The 20445-nt window shown below is 40.3% G+C and overlaps 2 protein-coding genes across 5 annotated transcripts in view; both read right to left on the bottom strand.

Moving 5' to 3' along the window:
- LOC110972485 (zinc finger protein OZF-like) overlaps nucleotides 1-15734 on the bottom strand; it is a 657596-nt gene extending 641862 nt beyond the window's left edge. Inside the window, exon 1 of the mRNA XM_051942972.1 lies at nucleotides 15611-15734. The gene's annotated coding sequence lies outside the window, so the exon portion shown is untranslated. The remainder of the gene's footprint in view (nucleotides 1-15610) is intronic.
- LOC127531988 (zinc finger protein OZF-like) overlaps nucleotides 1-20445 on the bottom strand; it is a 184259-nt gene that overhangs the window by 6266 nt on the left and 157548 nt on the right. For 2 of the 4 annotated variants that reach the window (XM_051942865.1, XM_051942867.1), the window contains exons 2-3: nucleotides 14281-14382; nucleotides 350-1717 (exon numbers count right to left, since the gene is read on the bottom strand). In XM_051942865.1, coding sequence (XP_051798825.1) covers nucleotides 350-1717; nucleotides 14281-14298 — 1386 coding nt within the window. In that variant the 5' untranslated portion in view covers nucleotides 14299-14382. Of the gene's footprint in view, nucleotides 1-349; nucleotides 1718-14280; nucleotides 14383-14713; nucleotides 14881-15610; nucleotides 15745-20445 lie in introns of those variants that run through there. The other 2 variants (XM_051942866.1, XM_051942864.1) reach the window with 2 other exon arrangements.

Below are 20445 nucleotides of genomic sequence, written 5' to 3'. Positions count from 1 at the left end.
AAACACAGAGAACGTCAGTGTTTCTTGCAGCATTGAAGAACTGATGCCTTGCCTGAGATAGAGAGCACCCCAAATGACATGTGAAGACACTTTTACCTGTTGGAATTTAACATTCAGTTGTCTGATCACATCAGAATTTCTAATCTTACCTACATCCCCAGATTAACCTGGACCAGATTTCTGTGTCAAAACCAATACAGGTTAGACTGAACAATAGCTGATAATGTGTTAACAGAATTCAACTGACCACAGTTGTTCAAAACAGTTTTGAAACAATTTTGCAGCAATATCAAAAATTATCCAATACATAATTGTATGTACACTGTGACTGAAACCAGTCTTTACATACCTCATTGTGACACTGACTGAATGCTTTCTTTCTGGTGTGGATCTGCTGGTGTTGTTTCAGGGAACCCAAAGTTGTAAAAGTCTTCTTACACTTGTCACATCTGTATGGTCTCTCCCCAGTGTGGACACGTTGGTGAACTTTGAGGTTGTTAATATAGCTGTAGCGTTTCCCACACTGGTCACAAAGGTATGGTTTAACCCCAGTGTGGGTCACTTCATGAGCTTTTAACTGTGAGTACCGTACAAATAGTTTGCCACAGTGATCACATACGTACACATCATGTCCAGTGTGGATGCGTTGGTGACGTTTTAAGCTCTGTTGGTCGTTGAAAGTTTTTTCACAGGAGTCACAGTGGTACCGCTTTCTACTAGAATGGGGGCATTGATGGATCAACAACTGTTCATGTTGAGTAAAGGTTTTCACACACTGATCACAGTTGAATGGTTTAACTCCACTGTGAATGAGTTGATGATTTGCTAGATGAATCTTCTGAGTAAAAGCCTTTCCACACTGATCACAGTTGAATGGTTTAACTCCACTGTGAATGAGTTGATGGCTTTTTAACTGAATCTTCAGAGTAAAAGCCTTTCCACACTGATCACAGCTGAATGATTTCACTCCACTGTGAATGAGTTGATGATTTGCAAGAGTACTCTTGTGAGTAAAAGCCTTTCCACACTGATCACAACTGAATGGTTTAACTCCACTGTGAATGAGTTGATGTTTTGCTAGATCACACTTCTGAGTAAAAGCCTTTCCACACTGATCACAGCTGAATGGTTTAACTCCACTGTGAATGAGTTGATGACTTGCTAGAGTACTCTTCAGAGTAAAAGCCTTTCCACACTGATCACATCTGAATGGTTTAACTCCACTGTGCATGAGTTGATGACTTGTTAGATTACTCTTGTGAGTAAAAGCCTTTCCACACTGATCACAGTTGAATGGTTTAACTCCACTGTGAATGAGTTGATGTTTTGCTAGATCACTCTTCTGAGTAAAAGCCTTTCCACATTGATCACAGCTGAATGGTTTCACTCCACTGTGAATGCGTTGATGTCTTTTTAAGTCACCCTTCTCAGTAAAAGCCTTTCCACACTGATCACAGCTGAATGGTTTCACTCCACTGTGAATGAGTTGATGTCTTTTTAAGTGTCCCTTCTGAGTAAAAGCTTTTCCACACTGATCACAGCTGAATGGTTTTTCCACAGTGTGAATACATTTGTGAATTCTTAGCTTTGTTGCTGTGATAAAAGTCTTGCCACATTGCGCACAACTCAGTGATTCATCTCTTTTTGCTGTTGTTGCCGAACCATCCTTATCCTCCTCAGAGGTCCGACATCTCATTCCATTGCTGCATTTCCATTTCTGTCGCAAAAGACAAAGATAAAAACAGAGGCAGTGATGGAAGAGCAATCATGAAAAAATTGAACCTAAAAGTCTCAATTCCATGTAGTTGGACACGAGGCTGAAACAAGATCAAGAATCTGCAGACATGCTAGCAGCTTTGTCATTAGAAACCTCGAAATGTGTCAACAGCACACTCACAATGTCAACAAAACTATTTTCAGAGGCCGATAGTTTTCAGCTTTCTGCACGGTAGTTTTAGAATATTGGGTAGTAAAATCTGTCGATCACCATGAAAAGCAAAGCAGAGCTGGGACTGATGGGATTGTACCACCAGGATCTCTTGCTCCCCAGACTTTCCGTTAAGTTACATTACTGGAGAAATGTACAATATGAAAAGCATACAACATCAATGTCCAGATTTAGGTCTTAATGACAGCAGGGTCAATTCAGACCACCAATGCTTTCTAGTTTCTCCTAGGGGACCAGATGTTGATACCAGTCCAGAAAAGATCTGCAATTCTGCCACTGAATTCTGGATTTGACCCCAACGACCCGGGCAATTTGTTGTGCAGCAGTTACACAAGTGTTCACCATCAAACAACAAAAGCAACAAAACAGTAAAACAGTTAAAAGAATAGCAACGATTAAAGGAAATGTTTGAAAAATGTAAAAAACACAGTAAAAGAATTACAAGCAAAATAAAAGCGATTTAAAGAAAAATCAAACAAAACATAAGATAGACAGGGACATCGGCAGCAATCTTGGTCATTTAGTTCGACGTAGTAAAAGTTTTCAATAAACGGCCACCGATGTAATCAGGTAGAGGACTTTTCTTTGGTCTGCACTGTTTGAGACACCAGATTACATTGCCCACATCAAGAAAGGGATTCTGTGGAGACGCTGACATGAGACAGTTTTTAGACTCAGCCTGTTTAGCCCTAAAATCATGGGAGTCAAACCTGACATAAAAACTGTTTAGACTTTGAGTCAGCTCAAAATCAGAATTATAACCACTGAGCTGAACTCTCTCATTGACACATTAATTAGTCCCAGTGATCAGATTCATGCCATCCCAGACTGAACTGGGGTTGTTCATTTTGAGCTGAGACTCAAGTTTGTCTTTGTGTCCAACCTGCCTCCTTCCATTTCACCCCCCGCCCGGGACCCAGTGCGGTGCGTCGTGTCGGGCCGGAGAGGGCGTGTCAGCGGAGGCACGAACACTTCTCAGGGGGGACTGCGCAGCGGGACACGGCTTTTTCCTCGCCCTCAGAGCTTCCACTGACCAACAGACAGTCATCCTCAGCATGCAGGAGTTTCCCGCTCTTGAGGCGCACGCTTCTCGTCACCCACCTGAGGCCGCCAAGTCGGCTTCCTCGGTCCGCCGAAAGCTGCTGAGAGAGGCCGTGAAGAGGAGAGTCTCAGCCTGTGCGAGCCATCTGGTGGTGTCGCCCCTCCGCCCCCACTCTACGGTCTCCGCCTGGCCGCTCATCCGAGGAGACGGCCAACACGGCCTCACCAGCGGACGGCTCCGAGGACCCTCATCGTTGGAGACTCCATCCTGAGGAACATTCGGGTGAGAGGTGCTCTCACCTTGTCCTTCTCCGGTGCCACTGTCCTCGACATCGCGGACAAAATCCCAGGTATTGTGCAGGCATATCCCGAGGCTGACACAGTCCTGATCCACGCGGGCACCAACGACATCTCCAAACAGCAGTCGGAAATTTTAAAACAGGACTTTCTCCATCTGTTCAGCATCATCAGACAGCTCCATCTCCAAGCCTTCATCTCCGGCCCCACCCCCACCTGTGGCAGAGGACTGGGGAGATTCAGCAGGCTGCTGAGCCCCAACACCTGGCTGTCCTCGGTCTGCAGAGCCCACGGTCTGGGCTTCATAGACAATTTTAACAGCTTTTGGGACAGGGCTCATCTGTTCGGGGCAGACGGGCTGCACCTTCATAGGGCTGGGAGCTGTCTGCTCTCTGTCAATTTATCCTACGGGAAACAGCACTTCCAGGCTCCACCCACCTTGCATAAGCCCACTTGACGTGTTACACCTGCTGATATGTCCGGCAGTGATTGATGTCCATATGGTCCCTGTCCCTATTTTTTAAGTTCCACTTTTAGTAGCATCACATGTTCTACTGGACTTGGACCCCCTGATTCATCGACCTTCTCAAAAATCCCCACCATCATCACTGCCAGAAGACACAACAGAAGACTCACCTCCAATAAACCTTTAGCTGCACCTCCAGGTAACCTCATACCCATTACACGGAGACCACCACCAGATCCACCACAAACAGAAGTCTTGCACATGGCACTTTTAAATGCAAGATCCCTTTTAAATAAATCGTTTTTAATTAATGACTTGATTTTAGATCACAATATTGACTGTATGTTTTTAACTGAAACCTGGCTCGGCACTGATGGACCCTCCACTCTGCTTGAAGCAGCACCACAGAACTATGGTTTTTTACATTCTTTTAGACAGGAAAAAAGGGGTGGGGGCACAGCAAGTATTATTTTAACATCACTTGGTTTTAAGGAGATTTTATTTGGTGTTTTTAAATCTTTTGAGTATCACTCTTTTGTTTTTAACAGTCCAGCCACATTATGTTTAACACTGTATAGACCCCCAAGTATTGCACCTCTTTTATTGCAGAATTTTCAGAACTGTTGTCAATAATCCACACAAAATATAACAGGATAATGATTTTAGGTGATTTTAATATCCATATGGACAATCAATCAAACTCTTTTACCTCAGATTTTTTGAATATTATTAACTGTATGAATTTTAAACAACATGTCACCACTCCCACACATAAAAAAGGAAATACTTTAGATATTATTTTAACTTATGGACGGTCAGCAAACATCACTGCAGTGACTGATGTTGGTTTTAGTGATCATTTTTGTTTATTCTTTGATGTGTGCAATTTTAACAAGCAAGAAATTCCAGAGCGAATTGTTAGGAAACGCTATCTTACTGCAGAAGTGGCTGCAAATTTTATTGAAATTTTAAGAGATACCCCCCCGGATATTTTACCCTCTTCTTGTGATTTTATTGTCGATGGTTTTAACAGTAAACTCAAACCAGCCCTTGACAGGGTGGCTCCAGTTAAATTCAAAACACTAAAAACAAAACCAACACCTCCATGGAGAGGAGAAGAAATTTTACAATTAAAAAGAAAGTGTCGCATCGCTGAAAGGAGATGGAGAAAAAACAAATTAACAGTCAACTACCAAATTTTTCAAGAGCAAATGTCAACGTACAATAATGCAATTAAAAAAGCAAGAAGAAATCATTTTTCAAAACTAATAGCAGAAAACCACAATAATCCTAAAATCCTCTTCTCAACCATTGATCATTTAATTCACCCTGTTTTTAACCTTCCTCTGGACTTTTCCCTCAAAGTCAGTGTGTGAAGATTTTGCTGTCCACTTCTGCAGTAAAATCGAGTCAATAAGAACAAATCTCTCCTGCACCCAACCTAAAACTTTTTACACCCCCAAGCTTTTATTCTCTAATGAGGAGACACTGGAGAGTTTTGTCCTGGTTGATGCTGAAATGCTTGACAAGGTTGTCTCACATCTAAAACCAGCAACATGCCTTTTAGATCCCATCCCCAAATCCTTTTTTAAACAAATTTATGAATCTTTTAAACCAGATCTTCTTAATATTATTAATTATTCTCTTCAGACGGGTGTTTTTCCTTCTGCTTTTAAAACAGCTGTGGTCAAACCCCTTCTGAAGAGAAACAATTTAGATCCATCTATTTTAGATAACTACAGGCCAGTTTGCAATCTGCCATTTTTAAGTAAAATTCTAGAAAAAATTGTTTTTAACCAATTAAATGATTTTATGAACATTTTAAACATCTGTGAAATCTATCAGTCTGGCTTTAGGGCCAGTCACAGCACAGAGACGGCCTTAGTAAAAATAGTGGATGATCTCAGGACCAACATGGATCAAAAACTGACCTCTGTGCTTGTGCTGCTCGACCTGAGCGCAGCTTTCGACACAGTAGATCACCAAATTCTTTTAAATAGACTCAATGGCTTTATTGGAATCTCTGGCACTGTTTTTAATTGGTTTAAATCATATCTCACTGACAGAAAGTTTTATGTGAACATGGGGGAATGCCAGTCAGGACTCTATAATGTTAGCTGTGGCATCCCCCAGGGTTCAATTTTAGGTCCCACACTTTTTAATTTTTATATGTTGCCTTTAGGTGATGTCATCAGGAGACACGGCATCAACTTTCATAGCTATGCTGATGACACGCAACTTTACATCGCTGTGTCTCCTGATGACTCAGGGCTCATCGATGCCCTTTTTAATTGTATTTTAGATGTCAGGTCTTGGATGGCAGACAACTTTCTTCAGCTCAACCAGGACAAAACCCAGGTTTCAGTCATTGGTACAGGTCCACAGAGAGAGAAATTGGAGAGCAAAATCTGAGCACTGTCTTTTAATCCATGTCAGCATGTCAAAAATCTTGGAGTTTTATTTGATTCAGACCTTAGCTTTGACCTGTACATCAGCGATATTACGAAAAAATCATTTTATCATTTAAAGAACATCTCCAGAGTGCGCCAGTTTCTCTCTCAGGCCAATGCAGAGACTCCTATTCACGCTTTTATTACGTGCAGAATTGACTATTGCAATGCTCTTCTTTCTGGTCTTCCAAAAAAGAACATTTCACAGCTACAGCTGCTGCAAAATTCAGCTGCACGCATGCTGATGAAGACCAGAAGGAGAGCTCACATTACTCCGATTTTCAAGTCTCTGCATTGGCTGCCTGTATCTTTTAGAATTGATTTTAAGATTCTTTTACTAGTTTTTAAGTCTTAAAATGGTCTTGCTCCTTTTTATTTATCCAATTTGCTTTTACCCTATGAACCCAGTAGAGCCCTCAGGTCTTCAGGTAGTGGTCTTTTAATAGTCCCTAAAGTCAGAACTAAAACATACAGTGAAGCCTCTTTTTATTATTACGGCCCCCGTCTGTGGAACAGCCTACCTGATGACCTGAGGGCAGCACCCACTGTTCATATTTTTAAAAGAAAACTCAAGACCTACCTTTTTAGTCTGGCTTTTAGCTAATCATATTTATCAATATCATTTGATCTTATTTATTTATTTATTTTTATTTATTTATTTTATTTATTTATTTATTCATATTGCCATTTTAGTCTTAGCTCCAGTGTTCCCTCATTTTTAATGAAAGATGGCATTTCCTCAGTCCTCTTTTTATGTTTTTCTGTTAAAATCTGTCCCACATATCTTTGTATCTGTGTGTGTGTAAGTGAGTGTGTTTGCTGTATGTGGATTGTTGGGTTGGAGGGGTGGTTGTATTTCTCATTTTTAATTTATTTTGTCCTTTTATTTCTATGTAAAGCACTTTGTGCTACAAATTTTGTATGAAAAGTGCTATACAAATAAAGTTTGATTGATTGATTGATTGTATTGTCTTTTGTGGGTCCTGATCTCCAACTTTATTTCCTTCTGTCGGTTATACAGATTTAGTGCATTTCCTTCCCTGAAGACTGTTTTCTTTCTGTACAGCAGGTCTTTAAGATTCTTAGAAAGCCATGGATTAGTGTTTGGATATAGTTTAACAGTTTTTTCAGGAATAACACTGGTTTCACAGTCTGTGACCCAGCTGCTCACAACATCAGTCGGTTCATCAATATCAGCTGAGGACTCCTTAAACACATCCCAGTCAGTAACCTCCAGACATCCCTGCAGAGTGTGACAAACTTTCACTCTGATGTTCTGCACTTTGCCTTGCTTCAGTACAGTGGTAGACAGGGATAAGGAGGATGCAGTTGTGGTCAGAGGAATCCAGAGGAGGGAGGGGGATGGACTTAGAAGCAACTAGGGCTGGACCCGAATATCCGGATATTAATTTTGGTATCCGAATATTTGCCCCCTCCCCCGGACGCTACCCGGCGGAAAGAATATGCGGCGTTACTGTCTTCCCTCCGCCTTCGGCCCATCGGCACATATGGGCTCATCTCGTCGTGTGATCACATAAACACATACACATATGTCTATGTGATCACCCCCTCCTCCCTCCAGACGAAAATATTCGGAGCTCCTGTCTTCCCTGCGCCTTCGGCCCAATTCGGCTCATTCCGCCGTGTTCTTCGGCTCATTTCGGCTCCTCCATTTGTGTTTGTGAACACCACCCGAATGGCCGGGTGGCTGCAGACTCTGACGTCGTGCTTCACTTCGTTGCATAAATACAACACAAGATGCTGAAGACCTCCGCTGTTTGGGAATTCTTCAGTTTAACTGAAGACAAAACGAAGGCAAAATTTGGACCTGGGAGACCAGACGAACGGATCCAGATATTCGGGCCGTCTCCGCCACAAGCCGCCGCCGCGCACAACCCCCGCCCCCCCACCCCGTCGGACGTTACGGGGCGGAACGAATATTCGGATATTCGTCTTTAATAGGGCCCCAATATTCGGAGGCCAGAAACCACTATTTGGGCCAGCCCTAGAAGCAACTTTCACATTGTTGTAACTAGGCATGTCGCGATTTTTGAAAAACACGATTTAAATCGATTTTTTTTAATGATTCGAATCAATTTAATTAAACCATGAATCGCGATGTGGCCTCCACACCAGCAGAGGGCGCACTCGAGCAAAACTACGTTCTCTATATGTGGCGCCGCTCCAGCTACAACAGGAGAAAAGAAAGAAAAGGGAGAACAGGGGGGCGAGGGGGCTAACTTGGCAAAGACTGGTTTATCGGAAAAGTTTTTATTTATCATTTATTTATTTATTTAATGTGGGATGTTTTTCCATTCATTTTATTTGAAGAGAAAATATATTTTAAGTCATTCTTTATTTTTTTTAATTCGGAATTTATTTTAAATTGGTATTCAATTTTTGTTCAGACAAAAATAAATATGCCTTAGTTTGTGCCTGGCTTATCTACCTCAGGAATTAAAAAAAAAACATTCTCTGATGCAGTATTGATTTGAAAAGAGTGTAAAAAAACAAGTTTTTGTTATGTTCGTATAATGTCTCAGTTTATGCCTGGTTTTAAATAGAGTTAACTTGATCTGAAACAAAGGGGAAAAAATCGTGATACTGTACTGATTTATTGAAAAGAAGGCAGTAGGCCTATTGTAACAAAAAAGGGAAAAAAAACAGGATTTGAGAGTTGACAAAACAGTTTCCACTTTCCAGTCATTTCCTATGCAGGTATAAAGAGGATAAGAAAAAAACAGTATTATAAAACACAAAATAAAAGAAGAGAACTGATACAATTTTTTTGTCATTCGCTGCTAGGTCTAATTTGTATTGTAAAGAGCATAAGAGAAAACACTATTGTTAAAAAGAGAAATAATAATAATAAAAATCAGTCATTTGCCTTTTCTGTTGTACATGATTCGAAGCGTGATTCGAATCGTATCGTGAGTTGAGTGAATCGTGGCATGACTAGCTGTAACCGATCAAAGATTTTGTCTCATCTAGTGGGGCATGTGATGTACTGATGGAAGTCTCTCAGTGTCTGTTTTAGCGTGCAGTGGTTCACGTCTCCCAGACTGATGTTAGGGGAGTTGGACTGAAGTCTCTGGATGACCTGATGGATAAGCCCACAGGCATTTATTTCACTGGCCTTTGGACGGATATAGACAAGCTTCACAAATATCTGGGGAAGTTTCTGAGGCAGATATGGAGGGCACAGTGAAACAGAAAGCAGTTCTAAGTTAGTAGTGCACAGTTTCTCCAGGACAGTGTCAGATCTGCACCAGCGCTGTCCTTGTCCATTTGAAAGACCCACTTGAGCCCAAGCTTTCATTTGCTGGCTGATGTTGCTTCAATATTTCCACATAATGTTCTATCCTCTTGATGCCATCTATTTTGTGAAGTGCACCAGTCCCTGCTGCAGCAAAAACACTCCCACAACATGGTGCTGCCACCCCCATGCTTCACAGTTGGGATGGTGTACTCAGGCCATCCTCAGCCAGCATCTTCACAAGGTCGTTTGTTTTTGTTCTGGGGTTGATGAGCACATTTCCCTCCAAAACAATCCTAACCTTAACCAATCTCCATCTTTAGCAGTAGGATGGCTTGACATTCCCATGGTGTTGATCTGTGGATGTAATTGTTTGGACAGACAAACATCAAACCACAGCAATCTGGAAATTGCACCCAAGAATGAACCACACCTGTGGAGGCCCACAAATGTCTTCCTGATGTCATGGCTGATTTCTTGAGAGGCATCTGGCTGCAGACCTCCACTGTGAGGTCGCTTCCGGTGCAGACCTCCACTGTCAGGACGCCTCCACTGTCAGGACGGGAAGTAACCATAAGTGTCCGGTAGGTGGCCGTAACACACCTGAAGTTGGTTTACTAACCGCTAAATAAATCAAAAGAAAAAGCCATTTCACGCGAGTGATCTTCTGTATCGTTTGGCGTTTACGGTGAGTTGTTGATTTTTATTATCCACAGAAAGTGTAAATTACGGTGGCTGACAGGAGAAAATGACGTGCATATACACAAACGAGCTGCAAATACATTAATGCGCTGCATAAATGAAAAGAAATGCAAAAAGAAAACGCTGCATATCCAGTCACACAGTGGAAGTAGTAGTGACAGTAGTGAGCTTTTCACCTGAGAGGCCGACAATGGTGAGCGAGACAAGTAACGTTAGTTGAGGGAAAAGCTGTATGAAAAGGTTTGTCTTCTCTCATCTCCATGGATAAACATAAGTAACAGAGAGAACACAGGGAGACGGTAGTAAAACACCACTTCAGCACCCATATAATCACAGTGACTGAAAAGCTAAGGACTTAAAAACTCCTAAACATTTAGGGAAACTAGATGTCCACAGTCTCTGACATAACCTAACACAACTTTTTACGTGTGCGAGTGGGGGTGGGGGTGGGGTGGATGTGTGGGTTTATGTAGGCCTATCGGGGGCATGGGGGACCTGTGTGGTTTTTTTTGTTGGTTTTTTGTAAAGCGCTTTGTGCTACATTTCTTTTGTATGAAAAGTGCCCTATAAATAAAGTTTGATGGATGGATTGATAACCATGCCGACTTTTTATGGGTGCTCGCTCATGTGTGACTGGATATGCAACGTTTTCTTTTTGCATTTGTTTTCATTTATGCAGCGCGTCTGTATATGCAACGTTTTCTTGTTGCAGCGCGTTTCTGTTTATGCAACGCATTCATGTATTTGCAGCTCGTTTGTGTATATTGTACATTTGCCCCTGTCAGCCACCGTAGTAAATGCATGTTTTGTGTTCTTCGTCAGTATAGCTGTTGCAAACTCATGTAGGAGTAATTAATGATGCAGTTATTGGATATAGGTCACTTTTATAAGTAGATGTAAATAGGCGGTACAAAAAAATCAGATATATACATCAAGTCAGTATTAGGCAAAAAGACCTGCAGTGTAAATGAGGCCTAGAAATGTAAGTAGAAATTAAGTTTTTTTCACATTTTAACTGTAAGCAAAGATAAATTAATTTGAAATAAAGTTCATGTACTATAATTCAAACACATAACACAATTTTATATCCTTTTCAGATGCACCATTCAATTTTTAAGTCAGTCAGAAAGCCCGCAGTAGAACGCTGCACAACATGCTGCAGTTTGTTTCACTGCCCCCTTTGCCCCAAAGGCATGTTTAAACCAAGCATCCCGTCGAAGCCTCAGCGACATTTGGAGGTCCACCTAAAAATGCCATTACATTTGAAGGTAATGTCACTGCATTTTAGATTAAAGTTATATGCACATGCACACAATTGTGTCATGTGACTTGTTTGTCATTGTCTAATCTAAACATTTTCTTGACTTGCTTTTAGATAAGAAGATCTGGACAGATACATCAAAAGCCCTCCTGCAAGGTGAGGTGTCACCAGTGTTTCGGCTGAAGAAAAGAAGGGTGGATGACATTACTATGGTAAGATTTTAATTTTGTTTTAGTCCCATTTGAGTTTTTCTTTTGTTTCAGGTTGGAAACCAGCATTTCTATTTCCCTATTTTTTCAACAGTCTTTTTTCCAAATTGTACTCCAATTGCGGACTCGCTTTAAAGAATATGCCATTCATGAGTTAAGGTCACACCTGCTGTCTCTAAAAATAAACAGTGTCTAGATAATGCATGATTGGATTGAAAATTAACATTTGTTGAGCTGACTAATATGTCAAGGTGGACTACTTGAACAGGTCCTGATGGGATCTCTTCTTTTGCTTCTTTTTGGAGGTTAGGCTTGAATATTACAATTGATCTTTTTACTTATCTATATATTTCAGGAAGAAGAGCAGTAAGCTGAGGTTTCAGTTAGACCTGCTGATGTGAGCACACCAGTGGAAGGGGTAGGCTATTCTCACAGTATCTATTGGTCAGATACTGTTGGTGCAGCAGTTATGGTACAGAAAGACATTTTTTAATTTCTGTCTTTTCTATAGGACTCGGTTGAAGTGCGTATTCTGCATGATTGCAGACATGCAGCAGAGTGGGTTGAGGCCAATAAGACACTCTTCTCTGCCAGAGTGGACCTGCCTGATGTTCTATACATGGGGGAGGAGGAACAGGCTGAGGCTGCTCTGCAGTATAAAAGACATGGATGAGCAGGAAAGGGAAGAAATCCTGGAGGTCTTCAAATTCACATTTAGAGGTGCTCCAGCAGCACAAGAACATAATTGGCATAGACAAAAGATCCTCAGCTTTATAGGCTACAAATAGACACTTGAGCCCCAAGTCACCCACGTTTATGTTTTCCGTAATGACCTAAGCTGTAATATTACACAAAACAGTGTATATTGCTCTATGTACATGGCAATCATTAATGAGAAGTGTTTTGAAAAAGTCAAATGCGAATGCTTCACTTGTCCAAATAAAAAGAACCAGAAAAGCACTCAGAGAGCGCAGTACTCCTTCAAGGCTGTTCATTCCCCCACATGGCATTGTCAGAAATGTAGCGTTTTTTATATAAATGCAGCATTTGTTTATTAACTAATAATTTATTTCATTAAATATGCAGCGGGCGGCATGAATTGATGCAGGCAACTGACAATGCGTTTTCTTGTTGTCATAGTTACAGCGACGCCGTGCCTGCCGCTATCTCGCTATGGGAAATGTTTAACAAATCTGTGGATCCAGACAATAAGCGGCATTACTGGCAAAATCTAATGAGGTGGTCCTTGTGTCATTTCTGACCTTCCCTGAACATTTCATCCATATCCGTTATTGCCTTTTTGAGTAGTGTTGCCAACAGCCGGATTCACAGAAGGACAAACGTACACCAATCGTCACATAACTCCACCGCGTTCCTTGGTGGAGTAATTATAAATTCTCAATATACGCTTGATACGGTTACTGGCAGAATATAAATGTGTGCTTCACAGGCATAAAAAGTCACGGTGGGGCTCATCCATCCATTAATTTTCTTCTGCTTATCCGGAGTCGGGTCGGCTTTAGACCTCCACTGTGAGAGCGACCTCACAGTGGAGGTCCGCAGCCAGGGTAGCTCCTCACCCTGTCTCCAAGGCTGAGCCCAGCCTGCCTGCGGAGGAAACTCATTTTGGCCGCATGTATTCGCTGTACGGTGGGGCTCATGCGTAACATAAAAGGAAAACACAGAACAAAAACGACAAAACAGAAGTTTAATATATAAATAAAAACGATATATAATATAGACAAGGGATTAATAGATTTTATGTTCTATTATTAACTAATTAATGCATTAGCACGAATATCAATTCGACCGGAAGTCCCTACACGATTTTATTTAGATTTTATTTTGTAATGCATCCCGTGCATTTCCCGTCCTGACAGTGGAGCCTGCACCGGAAGCGACCTCACAGTGGAGGTCTGCAGCCAGATGCTTTTGGATTTCTTTAGATTTTCTAATGTCGTCACACAAGGAAGCAGTGTGTTTGAGGTGTGCCTGAAAATACATCTTAATCTATCAGAAGCTTTCAAAGCCAGGACATCATCATCTTGAAGGCATAGCAATCTTAGTGTATGTAAACTTCTGATTGCGAATAAAATAATAAAAAATCTCGAAAAAAAAAATCTCTCCTTCATTATTCTGGCATTTAAAGATAATTTTGGTAATCTTAACCGACATAAAACAGGAGAAGCATTGCCAGATTTAATGTCAGATCGTGTAAATTAAAAAAGGGTTATGTGTGGTTTATACAGTGTAAGTAAAGTTCTGGGTTCAACTGTCTGAATTTCTTGAGAAGGAAAAGGCTGGTAAACTCACAATGCTCAAAAGTATTACTCTCTACCAAAGAAAATGCTGCTCTTTACCTTCCTGAACAACTTGCTTGAAAAACAAGACTTTTCTTCCGTTACTTATCTTCATCACCATGTAAGACATTTTCAGAAAGTATGATCAGCAGCTAGTTCAGCCTCAAACAAAAAACAAGCAGCTTCCTAGCAGTCCACCATTATATCCTCAGTACAGCTGCTTCTGCAGAGCTACATCTCTCCAGCCAACGTCACCTGGCTTTGGTCGGCCCATCTAACCAACTGGAGCAACTTTACACATTTTAAAGAACAAATTAATGATAATAATGTTACAGTGGTATGTTTCTCACTTTTTGTGAAGAATCCATGTTTCCTCCGTTGTTGAGCTCAGACTAAATGGCTGCCAACATTCCTCTGCTCCTCCGTCAGACTCTCCTCCTCCTGCCAATCACCTGTCACATCAAACACATCTTCATTAGGATACCACTCTATACACAAGTGTCAGAGTGTCCCATATGTTCATCAGCCAACACAGAGGACACATTTCAACTCAATAGTTCACTTTTAGCTCTTTTCAATTTCACCTAAAACTGATACAAATGAACTTAAACTGTTAAAAATAAGGAACATAGACAGAAAACAGACATGGAAAAAGAGAATAAAGAGAACATAAAGATACTACTGCAGGTGATTCAAGACAGGACTGCTGGTAGAAAACTGTTCATGCTGTAAGTTAGTGAATGTATTTTACTGCTCAGTGTTCTGTTTAAAGGCAGCTCTCACTCTCTGTTCTTTGCACTCTCCCATAGTGTCAAGTGTCCTCCCACTTTCAATGACAGGTGATTCTCATTGATGATTTTTCTCACAGTTTGTGCAGTTTCCCCACTTGAAAAAGGATGTTTCATCTACCCAGGGTTTGAGCAGGACTCCACTCATCAATCAGACAGTTGCTTTCTTTCTTTTCCCTCTTTTATTTTGCAGTGGTCGAAAATTCATGAGATACAGAGGTGGCAACTTCCATAAGTCCATACGTTTAGTTGATAGATTAAGGTGAAAAACCTTTAAACAGAACACAAAAGGACAATATTCGCATTACTGCATTCAGCAAATAGTAACAACCATTCCTCATGGACATTTTCACCACATTGGCAAACGCTAATCCACTCAGTTTCTGTTTGTCAACCTCAACATCACATAAACTGAAGCGACAAATCATGGCATGAGCAATATTCAACCCAATACTATACCACACATGAATTTATCTGCATTTTAAAGAGTTGATTTTCAATCACAGTTTAACAAATTACTATTAGTATTTTTATTTTAAAAAAGTTAACCATTTTATACTTTTTACTTCATGGTTTTAAAATTAATTAAAGTGCATAAAGTGCTTTTAAAGTGCAATCCTTTCCAGATCCAATAAATAAATAAAGGGCATCGTAAAAACCCACCACTACAAACAGGATGAATTCACTGGTCTTAGCTAGAACCCTCTAATTAGCACCAATTAGCCTGCAATCTTATTTTCAACTGAACAATTACAAAACACACGGCAATTATTAGTAAACAGACAAAGTTGACAGCCGATCTCCGTGGCTAATGCTAATGCTAACACATACTGCAGTGGCACACATCGGCAACTTAAACAGTCTTTTACAGTCTCCAGAATTCTGCTCTTACCGGCTGCAACCCGGATTTTGGAGATGAAGGCAATCCTGCACAGTTTGCCGCAGATCTTGATGCTTTCCCAACAGAAACTCACGGACACTTTGTTTGAACGCGGTCATTCATTCTCAGTTCCTCCTCAGTGCTGCGTGTGTCCCCATGTACGTCGCCGGTGGCAAACCTGCAGCCGCAGATTGTTTCCGCCCCAGCTGAGTGTAGGACCTGTGCGTAAATACTTCTCCTTTGAGTTTTCAGCTCCTTCCAGTTTGACTTGACACATAGACTGCTTTGCACTCTGTGTCACCTGTACCTTCAGAGCTCTGAATAAAAGAACAAAAGATTTATTGCAAAGAACAAAAAGGTTTTGCCTCCACAGCAGCTTGTTATGAAAATGATTGTATTTGATGATTGAATGTTCTTATTCATTGTAATACTGTGTGATGTGTGCTAAAAGAGAAACAAGGACACGAGCTATCATCAATATTATTTCATCTTACATGTCTAATTTAAAAAAAATATGACATTATATAAATATGCACTACTGTTCAAAAGTTTGAGGACACTGAGAAATGTCCTTTTTCTTGAAATCAGTTCTTTTCAATGAAGATAGCATTAAATAAATGATAAATCCAGTCTACACCTTGTTAAAGTGGTAAATGACTATTGTAGCTGGAAACAGCTGATTTTTAATGGAATATCTCCATTAGGGGTACAGAGGAACATTTCCAGCAACCATCACTCCTGTGTTCTAATGCTACATTGTGTTAGCTAATGGTGTTGAAAGGCTCACTGATGATTAGAAAACCCTTGTGCAGTTATGTTAGCACATGAATGAAAGTGGGAGCTTTCATGGAGAACATGGAATTGTCTGGATGACCCCAAACTTTTGAACGGTAGTTTACAGAAGGATATGGAAATCATAACGCAGTGTTTGAGCGGTCGTAGGTGAGCTGGTGTGCTCAGGATGAAGAGTAGAAAGGCATTTGGTCCTGATGATATACCTGTGGAGGTATGGAAGTGTCTCGGAGAGGTAGCAGTAGAGTTTGTGACTGGGTTGTTCAACAGGATCTTAGATAGTGAGAAGATGCCCGAGGAATGGAGAAGTGTGCTGTGTTCCTCTGACGCTCACTTGAACTAAAAGCATTTGAGCTGCACAAAGTGTGAAATGAGAGAGGAAGCAGTGAATCTCCAAACTGCTGACAGACTTTCACACATTATTGTCCAGTGAAAATCAACTTTTTGTGCAGCCACACTTGATCTTGATTTGAGTCTTTAAGTCCTGTTCTAGTGATGAAATGAGAACTTCCTTCATCTTGTGTGTGATGGAGAAGAATAAAGGGCTGTGGCTAAAAATCCTGACTCTGAGTTCTTCATTACAAACACACATTATATCAGCTGGTTATTATTCATCCGCTTTATTCTACTCAACATGGAACACAAAGATCAGAACAGGTAGAAATTTAAATATAGAACATCATTTATTTTACAGTTGTAAATTTGATTAAATTGAATTAAAAATGTCAACAAAAAGATCAGATCTTAATAATTTATCGTCTCCATAATGTAAAGTCACTTCTGTTCACCTTTTTGGTTCTGAATCAGAGAAAGCAGCATTTTCTCATCAATTCTGTCTTGTGCTTTAATCATTAATGTTTCAGGTCATCCTTGTTATTGAACTATTTTCCATCATTATGAACTTTTCTTGCCATAAATCTCCATAACTTTCTGATGGGATTAAGGTGTGAGGACTTGGCAGTCAGTTCATCACATCTAGATCACTCTTTCCAAAGGATTCTGTGCTCTTCTGTGGTTTGTGGTAAATTCATCCTGAAATCCTTCCATTTCTGTCCTCAATATTCTACCAAATATGAAAGATTCCTTTGGAAGCAGATCTTCAAGGATTTTAGATTTGATTTCCAACAATCAGAATGTTAGAAGTTTCCCTGTTGATCATATTTTAGTGATAGTTTCTCCCAAATGTTTCAGCTCATTTTTACTGGAATATTCTGAAGTAAAGTTTGTGTTTTCTGGTGAATGGATCAGATCTCACATTTAGTTTCAATCAAACCCTGAGGCTTCTGGAAAATACACACAGCTTTAAAATAATGTTGGATCATCTGCTGACTGTGTCATTATTAAATGCTTTTAGAGTTTCATTATTTTTTAACCCTCGTGTCAAAGTTTGAAAATGTGGAAAATAATAAATATTTTCACAGTGAAACTTCTGATGTCCACATTTTAACATTTTTGGGAAATTTTTGAACATTTTTTGGTGGAAAAACAAGAAATGTTTCTAAAGAACATTCACATAAAAATCAAATTAAATCCAGTGAATTCTCTGGATTTTGGTTGATTTTTATGTGAATGTTCTTAAAGAAAATATCAGAAGTTTTACTGATAAATATGGAATCACTTAAGGTATTTTTAGGATTTTTTGGAAGATTTTTATTCATTTTTTGAAAATATATATACAAATTTTCTTGCCAAATTAGGGGGATTTTGTTTTGTTTTTTAAAATAAAACTTTTAAGGAATTATTGGAATTTTCTTCCTGAAGGTTTTTGCACATTTTCATAAATTTGGTGAATTTTTTGCTGAATTTCAGGAGGGTTGATATCCAGAGCTAATAATAAACAGCAGAGGACTGATGGGTCTCCTTGGTGTTTGCTCCTGTTAACATCTCATCTTCTAGTAGTTCCACATTGAAGGAATTCTGCTGGACAACATTGAGAGCATATGAATGAATTTTCAATCCAAAATAATGCAGTCAATGTCAAATAAAGTGGTGTTGAAGCTTGTCAGAAGCTTTCAATGAATGTAGAAAGAGTGTAAAAGCAGCATCCTCTTAGCCTAGCCGCGCTAGACAACCCACGGCAACAAATTTAATTCTCTGCCAGGGTGGGTCTAGTTACCCTCCATAAGGCTCGAGGCTGGATTCTCCTAAAACTGGCTGGACGAATCACCATGAAGTGTAGAGTCAGAAGGCGGGCGTAACTAAGTGACGACAGAGGCACGACGATTCTGACAGAAACAACCGGAAACAACTAGCCTAGCCGCACTAGACAACCCACGGCGACGAATTTAATTCTCTGCCAGGGTCGACAACAAAAACGACAACAGTCGTTGAGCTCCATTAGCACCGACTCTGAATAATCTCTCTGTTAACATGTCTGTAATATACTTGAGCTTCACCCATTGACTGTATAAATAAGGCTTCACCGAACTACCGCATCCTCTGATTTCCGGCGCTCTAGGAGCCTATTCGTTGCGCTGATTGGTTGTATACCTACCCAATTGCTGCAGAGTGATTTGATAGACAACCTTTTAGCCCGCCTCCCTCCCTGTCGAGCGTGCCTAGACCCTTGTGCCTTCAGAAACATGGGTCTGGCAGGGCTAGGCTAGCATCCTCTACCAAATGAGCACAATCCATCAATCATCATCAAAGTGTCCAAATTCCAGAGAAGACATGAACTGCAGATTGTAAATGAGTCAAAGTATCAATTTAAAATCATTTCTAGACCATGAACACAAAGTCAAATACTAGATTGTTCTTTTGTCCTCTTGCGTTTTTGTCTGGTTTTTGTCTCTTTTTTTTGTTTCTTTTAATCTGACTTTTGTGGTTTTGATCCTGTAGTAAAAAGCGGTCCGGCCCACTTGAGATCAAACTGGGCTAAATGTGGAACCTGAACTAAAATGAGTGTGACTCCCTGATTGAAAGCTTCTTTGAATGCTTCAAACAGTCATTCTCTAATATCAGCCCAGAAAAACGGATCAAAGTTGGTTGTAAGTCCATCTGGAGCCACTGATTTCCCCAAAGACATTTTCATTCCAGCTCTATCAAACTCTCCAAACACGTGCTTTTAAAGTCAGTCTGAGGAAGAAATGCTTTGACTTTTTAAGAAACAAAAGAAGAGGGGGACTGATTTTGCTCTTCAAGGTAAAATGGGAAAAGTAAAAAGGCACTTCAGTGGTGCAAGAAGAGACTCAATCGTTCTAACCTGGCTAAGACTCAGACACTGCAGTCTGAAAAGTGGACTGGCTTTGATTGGAAAGCACAGAGATAGGAACTGTGAGTGAGGTGAACTAGAAACTGTGAGAAATGTTCTCCACAAGTGTAAGCTCTACTCATGCCCACAGAAGAAACATTAGAGACAAGGAGCAGCTGGACGAACTGTTTTTAATCTTTGCTTTCTACTTAACATGGAGGAGTGAACAAATATGAAGAAACTTCTGAACTTTCTCACAGGACTGCATAAGAAAATATCGATAATTCTCTAAGGACTATGAGTAACATCCAGTAAGTGGCAGCAATACGCCAGTGATGCGTCTAGTCTGCCTAATTCAATGAGGAAGAAGAAAGTAACTCAGTGGCTGTGTCCGAAATGGCATACTAACGTACTACATACTACATTCTCAATGAGTATATACTGTATACTACGTACTATAGGTATGATTAGAATGCCGGCCGTTCACACTGTCCCAGAGGAAAAGAAAATTCAAAAAGAGATCTCAAAAATGTTTCATTTACTTCTCCTAGACAACTTTGAGATCTGTGTGACACCAAACTGAGACTAAGGCTTATTTCTCCTGTGTCTCATTTTTTTTCTCCTGAGCAATAAGATGCACTAAATCTCAGTTTAGTCTCCTTTAAAGTTTCAGAAGAGATCTCAACAAGCTCCCATATAATTCTCAGAGTTTCTCAACTTTTGTGTCTCTTTGTGATCTCAGGCAGAGAAATCAGAGAGCTCTCTCTAAGAACTCCATCTATTCTCATCCCAGCTTCAGTTCATGCATCTCATACTAAGCTCAGAGAGAACAAATGAAGAGATCTCCACAAGCGCTCATTGAATT

The sequence above is a fragment of the Acanthochromis polyacanthus genome, chromosome 22 (assembly GCF_021347895.1).
Source record: "Acanthochromis polyacanthus isolate Apoly-LR-REF ecotype Palm Island chromosome 22, KAUST_Apoly_ChrSc, whole genome shotgun sequence".
Classification (NCBI taxonomy): Eukaryota; Metazoa; Chordata; class Actinopteri; family Pomacentridae; genus Acanthochromis; species Acanthochromis polyacanthus.
Note: the sequence above shows the minus strand (reverse complement) of the source record. Positions and strands in the feature narration are given on the sequence as shown.